Here is a 20,371-nt window from a genome sequence, read left to right on the forward strand (position 1 = left end):
AGAGAGAGGCAAAACTGAAAATAATAAAAATCAAGCCTTTATAGTTGGCTGCCAATTTCTTAAACTGTAACCCTAGCAGGATGAAGACAACGAAATGTGGAATGTACATAGACATTTTGTTCCTCTGAAAACATAATTTTTTTTGTTTTGAAACTGATCATGTGTGAAATGGTTTTCAACTCCAAAGCATCCTATTTTGTGATTTCAAATTTCAATTTCTAAAGCTCTCTGAAAATTCAAGAACTTCAACACCCAAATTTCAACTTTCATTTCCTTGAATAAAATGTTAATTTTGTTTAAATTTCCTGGAAAACGAGACTCTTCATTGCATTGATCACCTGTGAAAATTGCACAAATCTTCCTATTTTCCGTTGTGGTAAAATGTCAATGTTAATGGGAAGAGATATCTAATGATGATATGCTCAGTTTCCCTTGATATGTATGTTAATGTAGACCTGAAATCAGAATTTGTACATGGAACAATTTCTGACTTGGATTGGCATTTAGCATTCAGACAATTTTTGTAATCAAGGTTCCTGTTTTCTTGTAAAAATGAAATTTGAGCTTTTAATGGTATCAAATCCTGAACATGTGCCTGTGGAGTCAGCTGAAGCCTGACAGGAAGAATATTGTTTTTGGTTTTTGTTGCTGAATTTGAGCATTTGGGTTTCTGAAGCTTGCTTGTTTCATGTATATGTCAAAGGGAGACCTTGAACATTGCTTTCTCTAATACCCAATCTTGTAGAAGCTTATATGAAACTCATTTGTAACACTGCTTGTTTCAGCATTTTTTGGTTCCTGCTACTATGTCTAATCCCTTGCAATTCTATCTACTCCAATCTACTTTCTGGTTCCAAGTTGCCCTCTTCTCCATATTTGAAATACATCTTGTGCATCTTTTGCCAACTTGAGAAAAACAGAGACACAAAATGCTAGCAAAAATAATTTTTAATGTGAAAAATTTAAAATTCTGTAAACATAACTTTGGATAGGATGCATGGATTTTACGGTTTACCTCTTTAGCTCCTTGCACAACAATCCAAAAATTGCAATTATATCAGGTGGAACATCCTTGAATTACCAAAGATTTCAAAGTGATATTGAGTGAGATTACATTTTGGACACTCGAAGATAGAGCTTTCTCTATGTTCAAATCTTCAGCCTTTATTGTATAGGTAGCCAGGAGTTGTCTGCAAATGTATTGAGTGTGTAATCTGAGGTATTATATCGCAGCTAATCATACAATTTGCTCAAAGGAGAAACATTTGTTTCTTAATTACAATATTACTTGTGATTATACTGTAAGTATGCTTCTCTACAAGCATATGGATAATGCATCTCTGCTACTTGAAAAGAAGCAAAATGTCACTAGTAATACTTTTCGGCCTTAGGAGGTACCTAGGAATGTGCAAAAGTGGCTTATGGGCAGGATCCCTGGCACATTCCACGTAACTATAACTATTTGAGCTATGTGCCCTTATCCTTTCTCCATACCAGGGAAAAGAGGCCGATGATTATAATCTGACTATAATATATGATAAATTGGAACATATGAATGGCAGATTTACTTTATGATACAGACTTTGATTTAAAGAGTTACCTGCCTTTATCTGTTGCTTTGTTGTCAGAAAAAAAATATGTCAAAATGAAGGATTTTATAATATACCTTTGCAATAAATCTGCAGTTTGTTCATTTCTCTAGCACACAAAAAGACGTGTTCTACTTTTGACAGTTTGTAATCCAAAGTGCTGTTAGATGATCCAAAATAAAATATTATCATAGGTTATAAAGTTCGAATAAAATAATTATTAATTTAAGATATTAAATTAATAATTATTAATCTAGAATATTTAATTATTTAATGGAGACATTTAGAATTAGTATATTGTTGTAACAAGATATGACTCTACAAATGTGTCGTATCTTAGCTATGTTACCAGGATTTGGATACGGATACGGATCCGGATCCGGATCCGCTAGTTTTTTGAAAATCCAAGATCCGTATACGGCAAGGATATGTCACGTACAAGAAAATAAAATATAATAATATTTTTAAAATTTTAAAAAACACTTTAGAGTTCAAAAATCAAATACTCCATTGAACCATCAAACACTTTTAGAACCGAAACCATTAGATATATTATCAATATGAAGACTGAAACACTGAAATGATGCATCATCTGTCATACAAAGTAACAAAAAGGATCATGATATCATAAATGATAATAGTAAATACATTTACATATCTTCAAATGGATCTCTATCTTCTGCATATTGCAACTCTTCATCATGAATAGATGATGGGGGTCCTGGAATGTAGGAAGTTGCATCAGTAGGCTGGACTTGTGGTGGAACAATATCCTCAAGTAGGTTGAGGTGAGTCATGGCATTTAGTGTCAGGTTCAAGTTAGAGATCTCGGGCTCCACATCCCACATCCTGCTCGGACCTTTTTTATACTCTGGTTCAACATGTGATAGAAGACGGAGGTTGGAATGAACATAAACAAGATCCTCAGCCTTTGTCGCTCCCAGCCTGTTTCGCTTCACTGAATGGATGAAGCTATATGTACTCCAATTCCTCTCAGCTGATGAGGAACTAGAAACCTGTGATAATAACTTGGTGGCTAAAGTAGAGAGATGAATGCTATCTCCACCATGGAAGCCCCACCAAGTAATAGGATCAAGATGTCCTCGATCGTCCATGGCTACTGGATCTGAAAAGCTACCTGTAAACTGTACAAACCCTCCAAATTCTTGGTGGACTTCCATTGCAACTCCCATATCTCTATAAATTTTCCTCAAAGCTGTTTTGTATCCTTGTACCACTTCAGAATCCTTGTTTGGCACTGTTCTACCTGGTAAAGACAAAACTTTGGAATGATAGTATTTAGGGTGCAATGCATATGCCAGAAGGTGTAATGGTGTGGTCATTTTGTTCCACCTTTCTGTAACTATGTCCTTCACTAAATAATAGAATGTTTCATCAGGGTCATTTTCACTTGCCCTGATAATTTCCCTTATCCTCTCTAACATACTATCAATGTTTTCATAAACTTCCCTCAAGTAAGGTGTATCTGTATCAAATGCCCTGATCAACGTCAAGATTGGTTCAGTGAACCATAGAAGGCATTGGACCTTGCCCCACCATGCATCATCAAGAATGATGGACTTGATTTTTTGCCCTCTATCAAAAGTGGAAGTACTCCATGATTCCCAAAGAGGGTTAATGACCATTGCTTGTAATGCTTGTCTCACCTCCACAAGCCTCTTTATGACAAGAGTGTGGGAGGCAAAACGAGTTTTAGCAACCTACAAGTTTCAAAAAGTACAAAAGTCAAATCTCAAGTTGAAATGAGAAATCATATATAAATTTGCAATTAAAAGAATTTCCAATACAAATAATATTGATTAAAAGAAAATACCTTTAGTAGCTCCAACTTTGCAAAACCTCTATAAATGGCCTGGACATTAAATGATTGGTTATGAACATTTGGGTTTCCTTTGCTGCTACATATATTTCATTAATCCATTCAATCTCACCAATCTTGGCAAGCATAAGGTTCAGTGAATGTACTGCATATGGAGTCCAAAAGACGTGATCATATTGACCCTCCACAATTAAACCTGCAGCTTTACAAACTTGTGCATTGTCCGTAATGACTTGGACAACATTATGTGACCCCACACTTTCTATTGCCTCAATAAGAATTGTGGATATGAAAGATGCATCTTTCTCTATTCCACTGCAATTAACAACGTTCAAAAACATTGCCCCTTGGGGGCATACTGCAACAACGTTAATTAATGGACGGTTTCTTTGATCTCTCCATCCATCAGAAATGATGGACACCCCTGTTTCTGCCCATGTATCCCAGATTGCCTGTAGCTGTCTATCCACAGATTGTCTTTCTGATGCCAACAAAGTAGTGCAGACCTTTTCATATCCAGGGCTTTTGTGTACCCTTTCGGCGCTTCATTCACTGCTTTAATAATTTGTTGCCAATAAGGGGAATGCACCAAATTGAATGCTAGCCCATTTGCATAGATGCAACAAGCTACATGTTCATCAACTATCTCTCTACTTGATTATTGAATGCTACTTCAAGAGGGCCTAGAGTGGGCCTTTTATTAGTTGTGGCAGTAGGCCTAGATGGCAATGGAGGGAGTTGTAGAGCTTTGCACAGGGTATTTTTCCTTAGCATGCTTCCTATCAGCAACGTCTTGCAAAGATGCATAGAATTTCATTTCTCCAGGACTCAAACCTTTGCCAAGTTTGCCATTTGCATCTTTTGGCCCGGTGCATACTTGCACTGTTGTATTAGTTTGACCAGTGAGATGGGCCTTCACTCTAGTATATGAAGCATTTTTTATATCTTGGCGTTTATTGCACTTCCATTTAAATGAACCACCTCCGGGATTTTTTCCAATAATCTCCACATACTACCATAAGAGGAGATTTTGGGTCTGTCTTGATGATTTCCCCTTCACTCTGCTCGTGCTGTGATGGCTCCATAACGATATATAGATTACGTTACTCACAAATGAATATAAAATTCAAAATATAATGTATTAAAATTTAATAATTATCAATACACAATTTGAATTAAATAACTAATATATATATATATATATATATATATATATATATATAGACAAAAACTAAAATATATATGAGATTTTAAAAAATTAAATATTCATTTGAAAGCTACATATATATATTATTATTATAATATTATGTATATATCAAAATATCAATACCAAAAATTAAAATATATATGATTTCTTTTAAATGTTCATTTGAAAGCTCATTTGAAAGTTAATGAAACTGAAGCATATCCAATATGGCTGGTAAAACCTCAAAGCAGGATTTGCTATCCAATATTACATAAACAATCATATGACAAAGACTCAAATTATTGAAAAGTCAAACAGATATTATTTTTTTATAAGTAACCCTTACTGATCATTGGCTAAAGCAGTTGACAAACCAACAAAGTAGACGGGTGTGCTGTTTGTGAAGAAATAAATCTCATTTGAGAAACAATAACCTACAAAGCCAAAGTTAATGGCTGGTATTTATATATATATTTCAAATTATATAAACGCTGATAATAAACTAAACGCTGATAATTTATCAAACTGATAATAATAATTTATAAACGCTGATAATATATATATATATATATATATATATATATTATAAACACAAACGCTGATAATATATAAACGCTATGGCCCATGGGTAAACGCTGATAACTAAAAAAAATAACGCGGCTATGGTAATAACGTTGATAAGTTATAACTATGGTTATTTTAAATAATGCGGCTGTGGTAATAACAATGCGGTTGTGGTTATATAAAAACAATGCGGCCGTGGGAAAGATTTCAGGCTTCACCACATTCCAATGGCGATAATATAAAAAACTTAAAATACCTTGCGCGGTTTCTTGGTCCAGCCGACACACGTTGAAACTTGAACCTGAACGCTGGGCCCCCTAAAGAAACGCTGAAAGCTAAACGCCAAATGCTTCTGTTCCGCCTGTTGGGTGCACTGCCGACCAAAGGGGGACCACCTAACTTTAACTAGTGTACAAAGCAAAAACCCTAAACTCCAACGCATACAACAATTTTAATTTTTAAATTTTTCGGGTTTTAGAATTTAGGCAAAAGTTATGCGGATTCCGGCATTATACTAGGCATATGTTTCTGGCGAGGAGGAACCGTTTCCAAAAAGTTCCATCCGCCACCTGTCGTATTTGACACGTATTTCTCCATATCCGAAATCGGATCCGAGAATACAGAGATCTTTGACCCTCTGCTACCGGATCCGCTAACGTAGTATCTTAGGCTCTAATTTAGGAGAATTGTTAGTAAGTTGTTTTAATAGCTTTTATTGTAAGTGGACACTTGTTATTTAATAAGTGATCCATAATTAGAGGTAGTTAGGACATTGAGCTTATAAATAGCTCATTGCAAGAGTGTTTTGTTGTTCGGGTGTAAACTCTTGCAAAATTCCAGATGTATTTGTTTTTTTTATTAATAAAATTATGTGTCTGAGGACACGTCTACCATTATTGTGGTATCAGAGTTCCAGTAATGCAGTTGATATGAGGAGGAGATTCCAGCTCTACAAGTTTTTGGAAAACTCCATTAAATTGATAAGCAAATGATTGGTATGCAAATTGTCCATTTTTTGTTCAAAAGAAAAGTTTTTTTTTTTTAATTGATTTTAGATTTTTAAATCTGAAAATCAATTGTTGTATTATTATCAAAAATTGCCGTGTCTTGATTTTCTATTATTTGCTTGGCTTCAACATTTTCTCCCTAAATTCTCCCTGTTGCACCATCTCCGGCCCCGAATGAGGATACCCATGAGCGCAGCAGCCATCCCAAGCGAGCAAAGCGTGCTCACCTGCCTTTTCCAGACACCCAGCGGATGTTTCCACCCGGCCGCCTTGGTCTTATTCCCCACAGTTATGCGGCGCGTCTTGGGTTGAGAATTTTCCAATCTCTGTTTGACTGAACCATGTTCCTCTCTAACCTCCAATTGATCACTCTGTCTGGAATATTCCTCGTTTTCCTCATCCTCTGCATCGGAATATTTCTCCTCAGACTCGCCCTTTCCAAAGGCATCCGGTGATCTCAACATAGTTATAGGGCTTATGCACAACATCCCCTCGGTCATGTCGTCAGATTTTATGTGACCTGCAGCCACAACGCGATTCCCCTTCTCGCTTCATGTTTATATTTATCTCGATTCAATTTCTCCAAGCCAACAACACATCTACAATGGCATGCTTGGGCATAAATATTAAAATTGGTACAGTTCTCACTTTGGTCTACCACTTGAAGACTTGAGCTGATTCATATGACCCAAGTACAAAATGGATATTGGCACTTAGAAATTGCAGCAGTGTTGCTCATAGAGGTTATGGGTTCTTTCTTTGTAAAGCTATCGGATCACAACAATCCAAACATTTCTTCACAACATACATGCACTGTGGAACTGAAGCGAGCACTGCGAGAGTAACTGCAAGGAGAAACTCGAGATCTTCAGGGTTGGACGTCTGGATCATTTTGAGGAAGGTTTTCAGGGAACCCTGCTAAAACAACCTGCCCACATACTTTTGTTTTTTTTGGCTCTGCGTGTTTCTTCATGGCCATGAGCACGGGGATGATGATTTTCTCTCAGAAACCACTGAAGGGCACGTCGAGGCTTGTGGATTCTCATGCATTAACACTCAGGGTCTGAGATCTTCTACCGCAAACATCGAGGACGAGAGAAACCCAACATGAGCTTGTATGCACGCTGCGAAACTTTGAGGCTTTCTATTATTTGTAATATGGAGAAATAAGGAATTTATATTATTTGTAATATGGAGATATAAGGAATTTATTATCTTTTAATATTTTTGGAGAAACAGGGGTGAGAAGGTGTAAGGGTTATTTATAAATGTTAGGGACAATAAATTTTGGAGTAATAAGGAGATTTTATTTGTAATTTGTTTTGGGAGAGAGAAGTGTGGCATTGTAACTGAAAGCAATTTTACTTTGAGGGGGGGGGTAATTTTTTTTTTTGTTTTTTTACCCGGATTTGCAATAGCATTGTAAAAGTCAAATTTCGAAAGTTACCTTGTACATTTGTGAGAAATTGACTAGAGCCAAGTGCAAAGCTCAATCATTTTTCTCCTGTTTCAACGACTATACGAGGGTCAAGGCCAAGCCCCGATAGATCATTTTTGCATAGTGTGTTGCATATCTTGATATTTGTTTTTGATTCTTGGCGTGAAGTTTCAACACTACAATGTGAAAGTTGATAAATTTGTTTTCTGATTCCGACAAACTTGAAGGCACAAAATCTTACAAAACATGGCAACGCTTCATCGAAAGCACTCTCATTTATAATGAATTGTAGCATGATATATGTGATGGTGATATTAAGCCAAATAAACCCACAGATGCAGCTGCACTAGCCAAATGGGAAGTTAAGAATGCCAAAGCATTAGCTCTCATTAAAGCTTCTATTAATGATAAAATGTATGCCCATATAGCAAATGCTACAAATGCATGGTCGACTTTGCGAATTTTTAAAGACTTCTTTGATACTCAACTTGAATCAAAGAAATTTGATCTATAATTAAAATTGTTGCAACAAAAATTGACTGAAGGAGGTGATGTTCTTGAATACATCTCCAGACTTAAGAATATTAAGCAGGAAATTGTTAATGCTGGTTTTCAAGCAGTAGATGATAGTTTTATGGTCACAATTTTAATTTTTGGACTTCCTTCTTCCTACACACATTTTTTGGAAACTCTACAATTAACTGGAAAGTTAGAGAAGCTAAAGTTTGATGAGCTCTGCGAAATGTTGACCCAACATGATAAAACCTTTGGGAAGAAAAAGAAAGTTGGTGAAGATGTTTTTTCACAGAGGCCAGCACTAGTAAATCATCAACTGACAGTTCTAGAAGCAGAGGTAGAGGGAATTTCAATCAAAATCAAGCAGTACATAGTGTACAAAGTCAAGGTTGAAGCCAAAGCAGAGCAAACAACTTTAATAGTGGAAACAATTCAAGCAGGAGTAATTTTCAAGGCAGAGGAAACAATCAAGGAAGAGGCTATTTTCAAGGAAGAGGAAATAATAATCAAGGTAGAGGACAACCTCAAAACAGAAGTCAAAGCAGAGGCAGAGGATAGTTTCTAGGAAGAGGAAGAGACTTAAGTCAAATTGTGTGTCGAAGATGTAACAAAGTTGGACATTATGCTGAAGATTGTAGAACTTCTCTCAATAAAATTCTCAAGTTTCATCAGCACTCAACATAATTTGCAAATGATCAAGATGATGATAACTCAGAATATGTTTTTACTTCTTCGCCGACATTACAACTTTCCTCCTATCTTAAAAGTGATTATGAAGATGCTTGGATCTTGGATTCAGGAGCAACTCAGCACATGACTTGTTGACGAGACTACTTTTGGAATTTTCAAGATTGCCATCTTAATTCCCTCTTTCTTGCAGATGATACAAAACATACTCCTTATGGAGAAGGTGTAGTTAAAGTTTTTCTCCCTGGCATTGGAGAAAAAATGATTTCAAGTGTATGGTATGTACCAACCTTTAAGAAAAATTTGTTATCTTTAGTCACGATTCGACAAGCAGTACTTCAGATAATTATGGAAGATGGCTTAGTTAAGATTAATTCAGTCAAACAGAGCTTGCAAACAGTGATGACAGGTTATGAAGATGGAAAATTGTTAAGGATGAAAGGGATAGTTATTCCAAGGCATTATGACTTTGCAGGGGCAGTGACTACAAGAATTTCACCTATCAGATTGTGGCATGTAAGATATGGACATTTAAATTTTGATAGTCTTTCTCAATTGCAAAAACAAGGGATGGTTAAGGGATTTCCAACTTTCAAAAAAGAAAATGCAAAATGTGAAGCTTGCATTTATGGAAAACAAAGTCGAGAAAGTTTTCCAACAAGTTCATGGTGTGCAAACAGGTTGCTACAACTAGTTCACAGTGATGTTTGTGGACCACTACAAACTTCATTTGGTGGTTGCAAATATTTCTTACTATTCATTGATGATTTCAGTAGAATGACTTGGGTTTATTTCTTAAAGCAAAAGTCAAAAGCATTTGAAAAGTTTAAAATTTTTCGCCAACTTGTTGAAAATGAAGTCAAAGAAAAGATAGGTACTCTCAGGACAGATAATGGGGGAGAATTCACTTCAAATGAATTCAAAACTTATTGCAGTGATCATGGCATAAGAAGACATCTTACAAATGTTTACACTCCACAGCAAAATGGAGTAGTAGAAAGAATGAATCGCACCTTGTTAGGAATGGCGAGATCTATGTTAACTTTCAAAAGGTTAAGTCCAACATATTGGGCAGAAACAATTCATACAACTGTCTAATTAAGAAACAGATCTCCAATTGCTTCTTTAGACAGAATCACACCTTATGAAGCTTGGTTTTGTTTCAAACCTCGAGTTAAACATCTTAGAGTTTTTGGATCAATATGTTATGCCTTAGTTCCGAAAGAAAAAAGAACTAAGCTTGACTCAAGAAGTTTGAAATGCACAATGATTGGATATTCTGATGAGAAGAAAGGGTACCGTCTTTTGACCAATGGAAAATTTATTGTCAGCAGGGATGTCATTTTTGATGAAACAGAGAGTAAGAGTGCTGAAGAAATCAAAAGTCTTCTTCATAAGTTAGAAACTAAAGGCAGTCAAAGAAAAGGAAATATGCAAAGTCAACCAAATTCACCAAATTGGTATGAACTTGATTTTCCCTCATCTGAAGATGATTCATCCAGTCCATCTACTTCAACAACACCATCTGGATCTTCTAGCAGTTCATCTGCCTCTCCAAGCAAAAACAATTCTTCTGATAGTGATTCTCCAGAATCTTCACCTGATCGACGAACATCAGTTTACATTAATCCCCTTTACAATGATGGTGACTTTTCAGAATCTCAAACAAGTGAGCATCAACTACCAAAATGGGCAGTTCAACTTTTGAAAGATGTAAAGCTTGATGAGCAGAAAAAAACAGGAACAAGAAAGTCACACAGAAGTGAAGGAAATTTTGCCTTGATAGCAAATGATTTTACTGAACCTTCGACATACAAAGAAGCAGTAAAACATAAAGAATGGCAACAAGCTATGATTGAAGAATATCGAACAGTAATTGATAACAACACTTGGACACTTGTTGATTGTCCTCAAAATGTTAAACCCATAGGATGAAAATGGGTTTACAGAATCAAGTACAATCAAAAGGGAGAACTTGAAAAGTATAAAGCAAGACTTGTGGCTAAAGGTTTTGCACAGCAGGAAGGCATCGATTATGAGGAAACTTTTGCTCCTACAGCTAAATGGAACAACATCCGATTAACACTTGCATTGGCTGCTCAGAAAGGATGGAAAGTTCATCAAATGGATGTAAAAAGTGCTTTTCTCAACGACGATTTACATGAAGAAGTATATATGACACAACCACCGGGTTTTGAAATTGAAGGGCAGGAACATAAAGTCTGCAAATTGATCAAGGCCTTATATGGGTTAAAACAAGCTTCCCGAGGTTGGTATGCAAAATTGGATGAATACCTTAGGAAAGTTGGTTTTCAACGAAGTGAATCTGATGATGTATGTGCGACAACAGGGTAAATATCTAGTGATTCTTGTTATGTATGTAGATGATTTGATCATTACTGGAAATAATGATGATCACATTACACAGGTGAAAACGAAGTTACATGCAAGTTTTAAGATGACAGATTTGGGATTACTTCACTACTATCTTTGAGTTGAAGTCTTCTAACGTCCACATCATATTTTCATTTCTTAGAGTAAGTATGCAGCAAAGTTTCTTCAGCGATTTGGAATGCAAGATTGCAAGCCCGTTCTTACCCCCATGGAGCAAAACTTGAAACTTTCAAAATTTGAAGGGGAGGGAAAGGTGGACAGTACTACCTATAGACAGTTGATTGGCAACTTGATTTATTTGACAAATAGTCGCCCTGATCTATCTTATGCTGTCAGTATTCTTTCACGTTTTATGCAGTAACCACGAGATAGCCACTGGAATGCCGCCAAAAGAGTTCTTCGATATATCCAAGGAACAAAAGATTTTGGTCTTTTTTACACAAAGACTAAAAACTTTGTACTTGGTTGATTTTAAGATGCCGATTTTGCTGGAAGTATTGATGATCGAGCATCAACATTAGGTTATTTAATGAACATGGGGTCAGCAGCAGTATCTTGGAGTTGTAAGAAACAAGCTATAGTGGCCACTTCTTCAGCAGAAGCAGAGTAAATTTCAGCATGGGAAGCAGCATGTGAAATTGTCTGGTTGCGCAAAATTTTGCAGGACTTGGGCATTTCTCAGGCAGAAGTTACGTCATTATTCATTGACAGCCAGTCAGCCATCAAGCTTGCCAAGAACCCAATTTTTCATTCAAAGACAAAGCATGTGGACACCAAGTATCATCATATCAGATCTCTCATTACCAAGGATGTCCTCAAGCCAATTTATTGTCCTTCAGAAGATCAGATCTCCGACATTTTCATGAAACCTCTTGACAGAATAAAATTTACTAAGTTCAGGGATGAACTTGGTATCTGTTGTAATGTATCTTTGGATCATAGGGGGGAATGTTAGATGATCCAAAATAAAATATTATCATAGGTTATAAAGTTAGAAATAAATAATTATTAATTTAAGATATTAAATTAATAATTATTAATCTAGAATATTTAATTATTTAATGAAGACATTTAGAATTAGTATATTGTTGTAACAAGATATGACTCTACAAATGTGTCGTATCTTAGGCTCTAATTTAGGAGAATTGTTAGTAAGTTGTTTTAATAGCTTTTATTGTAAGTGGACACTTGCTATTTAATAAGTGATCCATAGTTAGAGGTAGTTAGGACATTGAGCTTATAAATAGCTCATTGCAAGAGTGTTTTGTTGTTTGGCTGTAAACTCTTGCAAAATTCCAGATGTAATTGTTTTTTCTGATTAATAAATTATGTGTTTGAGGACACTTCTGCCATTAAGTGCTGTATCTGTTAAGAGTTATTTAAATTCAGAAATAATCTGTCTAGAATATATGATAGAGCAGACATATGGATGGCAGATTTACTTTATGATACAGGCTTCGATTTAAGGAGTTGTCTGCCTTTATCTGTTTCTTTGTTATCAGAAGAAATATGTCAAAATGAAAGATTTTATGATATAACTTTGCAATAAATCTGCAGTTTGTTCATTTTTCTGGTACATAAGAAAACATGTTTTACTTTTGAAGTCTCATTTGTAGTCCTAATTTCTGTAACTCTTAAGAGGTATAAATTCAAAAACTATTTATATTTGAATTGATAGAAACGGAATGAGGGTCCATTTGACAATGCACTACAATCCTAGCTGTTGATAAATGGGATAATCCACTCACTGCTTTTAATACTTTGAGATAACAATATGTTGGGCTAGACAGGCCTAGATATGAAATTGAAATATGATGTATATCCAATTTTATCTTGGACTGTAAACCTTTTGCTAAAATTGCTGATAATAGTTACTTTCTTCAATGCTTTATTCTTCCGAATGCAACACTCTAGTTGTTTTTTCATTTGTTGGTATTGCTGTTTCTCTATGTAAATGATAATAGTTACTTTCTTCAATGCTTTATTCTTCCGAATGCAACACTCTAGTTGTTTTTTCATTTGTTGGTATTGCTGTTTCTCTATGTAAATGGTGATGCGAATCATTTCTTTACTTGTATTGTAAGTTTTAAAAAAGTCAAGGTTATGTGATATGTTTTCTTGTCTTCATGTAGCCCTTTCACAGCTGGCCGGTATCACAGCCTTGTGATTGAAAAGGAAAGCTTTCCCCACGATGAACTTGAGATTACAGCCTGGACTGATGATGGTCTTATCATGGGTGTTCGCCATAAGAAGTACAGACATATTCAGGTCAATGCTATGATGTTTCTTTTCCTGTTGTGTTTTATGCAAAGTATTATAGATTAATTTATATTTTCTTTGTAAGAATCATGTTTTATTGTTTTCAGCAAGACACACTATCTTTAGTTCTACGAGGATATGCCATTGGTCAAGATCGAGATCTTTCATTGATAGGGATAATTTAATTTTAAACTGTCCATCTAGCATTTACGTGCTAAAGGGCTGAAGGTGCACTCTCAAATGGAAAATACTGGATCATTTTAAAACATGAATTTAAATATTTGATTGAAAACGAAAGTATTTCCACCAGATTTTTTGTTATGGGTAAGTTGGATTTTGTTTTTTATCCCGCATTTGGTTCCATGCCTATGCTTTTCTTTAGTTTAATAATTTAATTGTAGTAGGGTGTGTTATCACCCAAACTCTCACCTCTTAGTGCAAAGCCTTCACAGGGTCCTAAGATCACGTGTAACTTGGAAGAGTTATCACTGTCACCTCAACAATTACTTCCTCACTTTAGGTTCAGTAATCCAACACAAGGGTGGTTTTCATAAGATTTCCAAAGGAAAGGAGTCTAAGATGGCCTAGATTACTATTTTCCTGAATCAATTATGTATGATTTGTGATTATTAATCAAGATGATTCTTAATGACTAAGTTCAGATGTGATTTTGGTGTTTAGTTGAAGCAAAGTTGGGTAGTTTGTAAGTATTTCTTATGTGTGTTATTCCCTTTAAATTCTAGATCTGAAAAATAGCTTAATGTTGTTATAAACTTGTATTAAAGATGAGTCAATTTGAACCAATAGCCAAGTGATTATGATATTTTGTTTTAGCGTTGAATTAGATGTAAAATTGAGTGAATCTAAAGCTAAACAATTGTAAGTCTAGAAAATCACAGCCTCTTATTAAATCTGAAAATTACATTCACAAAACAGCCATGCAAGATGATCTAATTACCCTAATTAAATAGATTTGTTGGGACAGCAAGATAGATTTCCACCAAAATGCAATTTCTAGCTCGAAGCAAAGATAATCTATCATGCAACCTAGGGTTTCTAGGGCTGAATTGTTATGTTTAAGCAACAGAATTATCCAGATCTACTTGAAGGAAAAAGAAAAAAATAATATTTAATTTTGTTTAGCTTAGAAGAAGTGATTAGTGCGAGCTATGAATTTGGGGTATATGGGTTCAACTAAGGCTCTTCATGAAAGCTTAGGATGGACTAAAAGATAGATAGGGATAAGTGCTCAAACCCTAGCAAATTGTTTAGTAGCTTGAGTGATTTCAGAAATGCCAAAAGAAAAGTTCTAGAACAGATTTCTTCACCAATTTTGGGAGGGGATTTAATATGCAAGAGCTCATAGGCCATATAACAAAGCCTTGAGAAATATAACCGCATTGTTATAAACAAAAAATATATAATAGTAATAATAATAATTATAAATAGTTAGTAAAAGGTGCATACCCCTTCATTTGTGACTAGCCAATGCTATATAGCACACTGTCCAAGTGGCTTTCTAATTTGTTGATCCTCAAAAAACTCCAATTAAAATTTTATCCAATATTTTGGGGACTCTACTTTTTAGTTTTATTTTATCAAATTTGCTTTGCAATTTATTTTATTTTTGAATATTTCTAGATTTATTAATAGCCAAAATTGCAAGTATTTTCTTCTAGCACATATTGCTTTCACCTAGAAATATGCAAAATAACATAGAAAAACAACAATGCAGTGGCTGTTTGACCAACAAGTTAGCGGCGAAACGAGTTTATAAAATTCTTTGGGGTTTAAAAAGTGGAACAGTGTCAGTTTTTAAATGGAAAGTAAAATAGATAGAAAGCTCATTTAAATGGCAGATTTAACCAATGAAAAAGGCTTAGAATCTTTTACAGTATTGCGTAAGATAAACATTGAGACATTGAAAAACCCAAAGAGATAGAATAAATAAAAACTGAGCTCTATTCTGCAAAGGCCAAGAGGGTGGCTATGCTAAGATAACTATTACAGAACCAATGACAATAATATTCAGACACAATAGAGTAGAAGCTAGAAGAGAGAAAGAAAGAAAGTGGAGACAACAAGAAAGAGAGTAAAGTGTTAATTTTCCTTAACCTCAGCAAATTGGGCAACTACTTCCTAGCAGATGCCTTGCAATAACATTTAATTATTACACAGATCTATTGAATAAAGGACAACTGAGATTTTAACACATAAAAGTTTAAAACAAATATAACAGCGGAAGCAAAATTAAACACCAATTTCACATGCACACAGATTTCTGCCCTTCAGAATTTTGCTGTTTCATTAAAGATCATCTATAGCATACAAGAGTTCCCTTTTTGGGATAATGGTCCTCTGATGAAAAATACACAAACCTGGAATTTGCTCTAGCTGGTCAAACTCTTGATCTGTCCCTCGATCCACTGGCTACTTTGAATCCTTCCCTTGTTGCCGCTTGCACTCTTCCTTGAACCTTGCACACTTGAATGAAAGTCTGTTAATTTGGTATGTTCTATGCTTAAGAGCAATTTACTTCAAATTTTCTTATTAGCCCATTATAAATTTTCAGAATAGCAATCACATCAGCATGATAGTAAAATGCAGATAGAACATAAATATAACAGTAGAAGACAAGCCAAGACAAGAGGACACAAGATGTGGCACCAGCCAGGGACAAACCCCAATGCGGGGAAACCCTTGATCAATTCTTCTTATATTCTTCAATAATTCAGCAGAGAGAGAGAGATAGTACAATTATACAAATATGTAATTTTATGATAGCAGCAGAAAAACCCTAACCAGCAAAGTCAAGGCTAGTCAAACAGGTCAGATTTTGACCTCTAGTCAACCTCAGTCAACTCGGCCTCCAACAGCAAGAATAGGCAGCCCAAAACAGTCCGAAATCTCCAGTCAAACTGCAGTCAACGCTGGGACAGATCTGCAGTCAACCTTTGACAGTCAATGCTGGTCAAAGTGTGGTCAAAACAGGTCAAGGAAGCTGCCCAGAAATGCGGCCTGCCTAGGAGAGGCTGCCCAACCCAATCCGCAGTCAAGGAAGTCTCCACGCTGGTCAATGCTGTCCAATCTGCCCACCTGCAGCTCGGTCAACCCAAGTCAACACTGCCCTAACCAGAATCTGCGTCCTCCTTTCAGCCACACGTGTGAGAGAGAGATGCTCCTCTAATGCGTAGGAGAGAGAGAAGAATGTGAGATGAGATGAGTGGAATAATGCCACAAGGTCTCCTCCTTTTATATGAAACATTGAGGATAAGTTGGGGGCGAAAATCACTGTTTTGCTTGCTGGCCGACCTTGACAAATTGTCAAGAATACAAATAAATTCATATCTCCATGAATACATGTCGGAATCGGATGATCGTTAGATCAATCCTACACCTCTCGGAGAGAGGAATCCAAGAAAAATATCAGCTGCCATAAATAAGGTGACCCACATGGAGTTTGGCCCTAGTTGCCAATTTTAACAGAGTCCTTCTCCACCTAATCACTAAGATCTCAATCTCACAGTGTCTTTTTCTCAAGACGTGTCTTCACCATTAGCCTAGTTTTCCTTTCATAAGTTTGAGTTATTGACCAAATCCACAACCCTAATCTTCAAAGTGATTGATGGTTGAGATTAGATCTCAACACCACTTTAGATCAACGATTGATATTCATCTAATTCACTAATACAAATAACCTTTGCATTTCATTAGATTAACTCGCTTTATCTTATAAAAGTCAATTACTTCAATAATTAATGTAATTGATAAGGTTAAACTTAAGGGTCAATTAGGTGAATTCCACATTCCTAGACACTTGGGTCTGTGTGGAAGTACTTGCTTGAGCTACTCTCATCAACACTCCCTCTTAGCGATGACTGGTCCACTTGAATTGAAATATGAGATGCCATGGTTAGCACCAATATGATTGCATTTGTCTTTGCCATAGGTGCAAAGGTTTTTCAAACATGAATGCTTTCTTCCCGTGCACAATCTTTTGTGGCTAATCTTAGTTTATGCTTGTTCATTAATGCATCTGATTTTCTGTTTTTCTCTTAGAGGCCTATTTGCAACCAATTGCACTTTCCCCTATAGGAAATTCAACATAATTTCCTAGCTTCTGTTTATCTATATAAACGCATAGTTCTCTTGTATTGCTTTGTCCCTGTTACCCACCAAATGTGGGTATCCCATAGGAGAAATATTTTCTCCTCATTTGATAGCCACCTAGCCAGTAGCCCTATGATGGCCTTCATATAGCTTTGTGTTAGAGCTCTCTGCATGTTGCTTTGGTTAATTCTCTCTCCCATCTAGCATTCTTCTTGAAGGAAGGTGGATCATCTATCAACAAGTACTTCAACCATTTTAACAATCACGTGCGTTCATTTCGTGTTAAGGGCATATTGATATGAATCATAACGTAAAGTGGATGATTGATCGCTCCTGATTGTATCCTTGTTCCCAAACTTCACTTGGGAGGCAAGCCTTTGACTCTAGTCCATTGGGACCTCCTCTAAGGCTTTATGGTTTAAGATAGGCACTGATGATATAACATGTCCATGATGATCCATACATACCACTTCCCATCCTTCCCTATTATCCATCTCCATTCTTCATGATTGATTGTCATTGGTCATTGGGATTGGCACCGTATATCCACATCCTTGAGTTTGGGCTCGGAAATTTGGCCTTGGAGGTTGATGCAGTTGAAAGAATGATAAAAGCATAGAAAGCCACAATTGAATGAAAATGTAAAATACAAAAGATGGTTGGGACTTATTTAGCACGTGGGAAAAAGCCTATCATGAGCTCTACCCCTCGCATTAGCCATCACCTAGTTCTTCAAGCATTTAATGCTTCATCTAAAATAAAGAAACTCTTGAATGTCCCAACCTTGATGAGTAGAAAACTGCTACATCTTTAGGTGATATTGGAAAATCACAAAGCAAGTTTGGTCTCCTAAGATATGCACCAAAGAAAGACAAATCATTAAAGTAAAAGGTGCAGTTGAGGGGTGGAAAAAATAGGTTGAGGGAAGGAGTAACTCATGCCTTCATGATTACTCCCTCCTTACCTCATTATACTTAGGATGTTTGACCTCCATTATATTTGGTCTCATGGCTATGGTATCTTTCTTGACATCTTTCCCACTCCATGACCACATTACCACATACACCTATGGATTGTTGGGTCTACCTAGGACATGTCACTCCCCTTAGGGGCTAGAATCACCTAATAGGGTTGTTCACCTAATCATACCTAATATGAGTGAGATAACTTGTTTACAAATCTTGAGCTAGTAGGACATTTGAAGATAAGTCTTGTGTGAAGTATTTCTGTGCCCTTAGCATTAGATATGGTCCACTATGCTTTAATGGTTTTCGTCCCTAATGATATTGATCTCACTTGATCTTGAGAGGTTTGTTTAAGGTGGTATCATATACACAATAGAGACCCCTTAAGGGAAGGGTTGACTCCTTTCCAACACACTCAATAGGACATTTTTCCCTATTCTAAGAGTAGATGTCACCTTGTAGCCCTAATTTTGCCCCTCCAAAGATGAGCGTTGGACCTTGAGCAACTTCCACAAGGTTTCATACGTCTTGATGTAGATCCTGATGTTGAAACGATGGGCTAGAGACCCAAGGCATTGGCTTACCGAATGATGTGCCTTGATGGACCTAGGATGCCCTTGGGCTGTCTTGACCCTGTTTGATGGATGTTGCCTTATTTCTTGAGCTCAGATGAGGATGGAGATCACTGAGATGATTTGGGAGGGTTAGCACACCATGCCTTAATGCCAATGCTTGATCCAGATGATGCCATGTCATCCCTATGTGCCCTAGAAGTGTGACATTGGCCCCTTTGAGGATGACGCCATGGTGGAAGAGGTGTTGTTTAGAGATGTAGCCATGCACTTTTTTGATTTCTTGGCTTAGTGAGCACTCATGGACCATTTTATCACTTGCTTGATGGAGGGTGTCCATTCTTAGAGGATGATGTCATAGATAAGAGCTTTTATTTTCACACATGTGGGGATTTTGACATTTTTATTATGTTTTAGAGCTTTCTCAAGGTCGACTTGTGGCCTTTGACCTAGTTGAATGTTTCAAGCTAACTTTTTAGGGCTTTGGTTGTAAAATTATGGAAAAGTTACTTGGTTATGGTCATATAAATATAAATACAGGGGAGTCCTTTTCATCATCCATCATCATCATCATTCACTCAAATCTTCTTTGAAGGAGTGTGCACTACCTCTTTTCTTTCTTCTTGGACATAATGTGATCATTTGTGGAGCGAAATGTCTTGGGAGGGATATTTTTGCATGGAGAGACTTTTGTGATTGATTGAAGTGATTCTTGTTGGAATTATGTAAGTTTAGTGTCATTTTCTTCCATTTTGCGTGCTATAATTCTAAAATTAGGGTTTCTATGTGTGCCATATTAAAAATTGTAATATCTTTTCTTGAAATCTAGATTCTTTATGGTGTGCAAAAGGTCTTGCAAAATTCCATCAAAGGTGTTGAAGAACCTAACTAGGTTCGGTCTTCATATTCGAGTCATGAAATGTATTCATCAAAGAATGAGAAAGACAAATTTATTATTATTACAATGACTTATTAAAGTACGAGTTTCATGCTTGGGTCATCATTTTATAGGTCAAAGTCCCCATTGAGGACTTCTAGGTTTTATATTGAGTCATTAGAGTCATTGTCCATTTAATGAGATCCTTCTTGAGCTTTTGAATCATGTAAAAATAATTATTATTAAGTCAAATATGTAATTTGTCTCCTCCACACCAAGTCGGCCCTTGCCTGATGAAGTTGGCCTACAAGAGGACAATTCGACCCACAAAAGAGGCTATATATACAAGTGCAGTTCGATCTATTTG

General features: G+C 36.1%; 1 protein-coding gene across 1 annotated transcript in view; it reads left to right on the top strand.

Annotated features, from left to right (window-relative positions):
• The window catches only part of LOC149246672 (anthranilate synthase beta subunit 2, chloroplastic-like), a 165,277-nt gene that overhangs the window by 63,920 nt on the left and 80,986 nt on the right, over positions 1-20,371 (top strand). The window contains exon 7 of the mRNA XM_089457994.1: positions 13,354-13,489. Within this exon, the coding sequence (XP_089314120.1) occupies positions 13,354-13,489 (136 nt within the window). The remainder of the gene's footprint in view (positions 1-13,353; positions 13,490-20,371) is intronic.

Source organism: Pinus tabuliformis, chromosome 7 (assembly GCF_031772625.1).
Source record: "Pinus tabuliformis cultivar Carrire ecotype Pingquan chromosome 7, CPIR1, whole genome shotgun sequence".
Taxonomy (NCBI): domain Eukaryota; kingdom Viridiplantae; phylum Streptophyta; class Pinopsida; order Pinales; family Pinaceae; genus Pinus; species Pinus tabuliformis.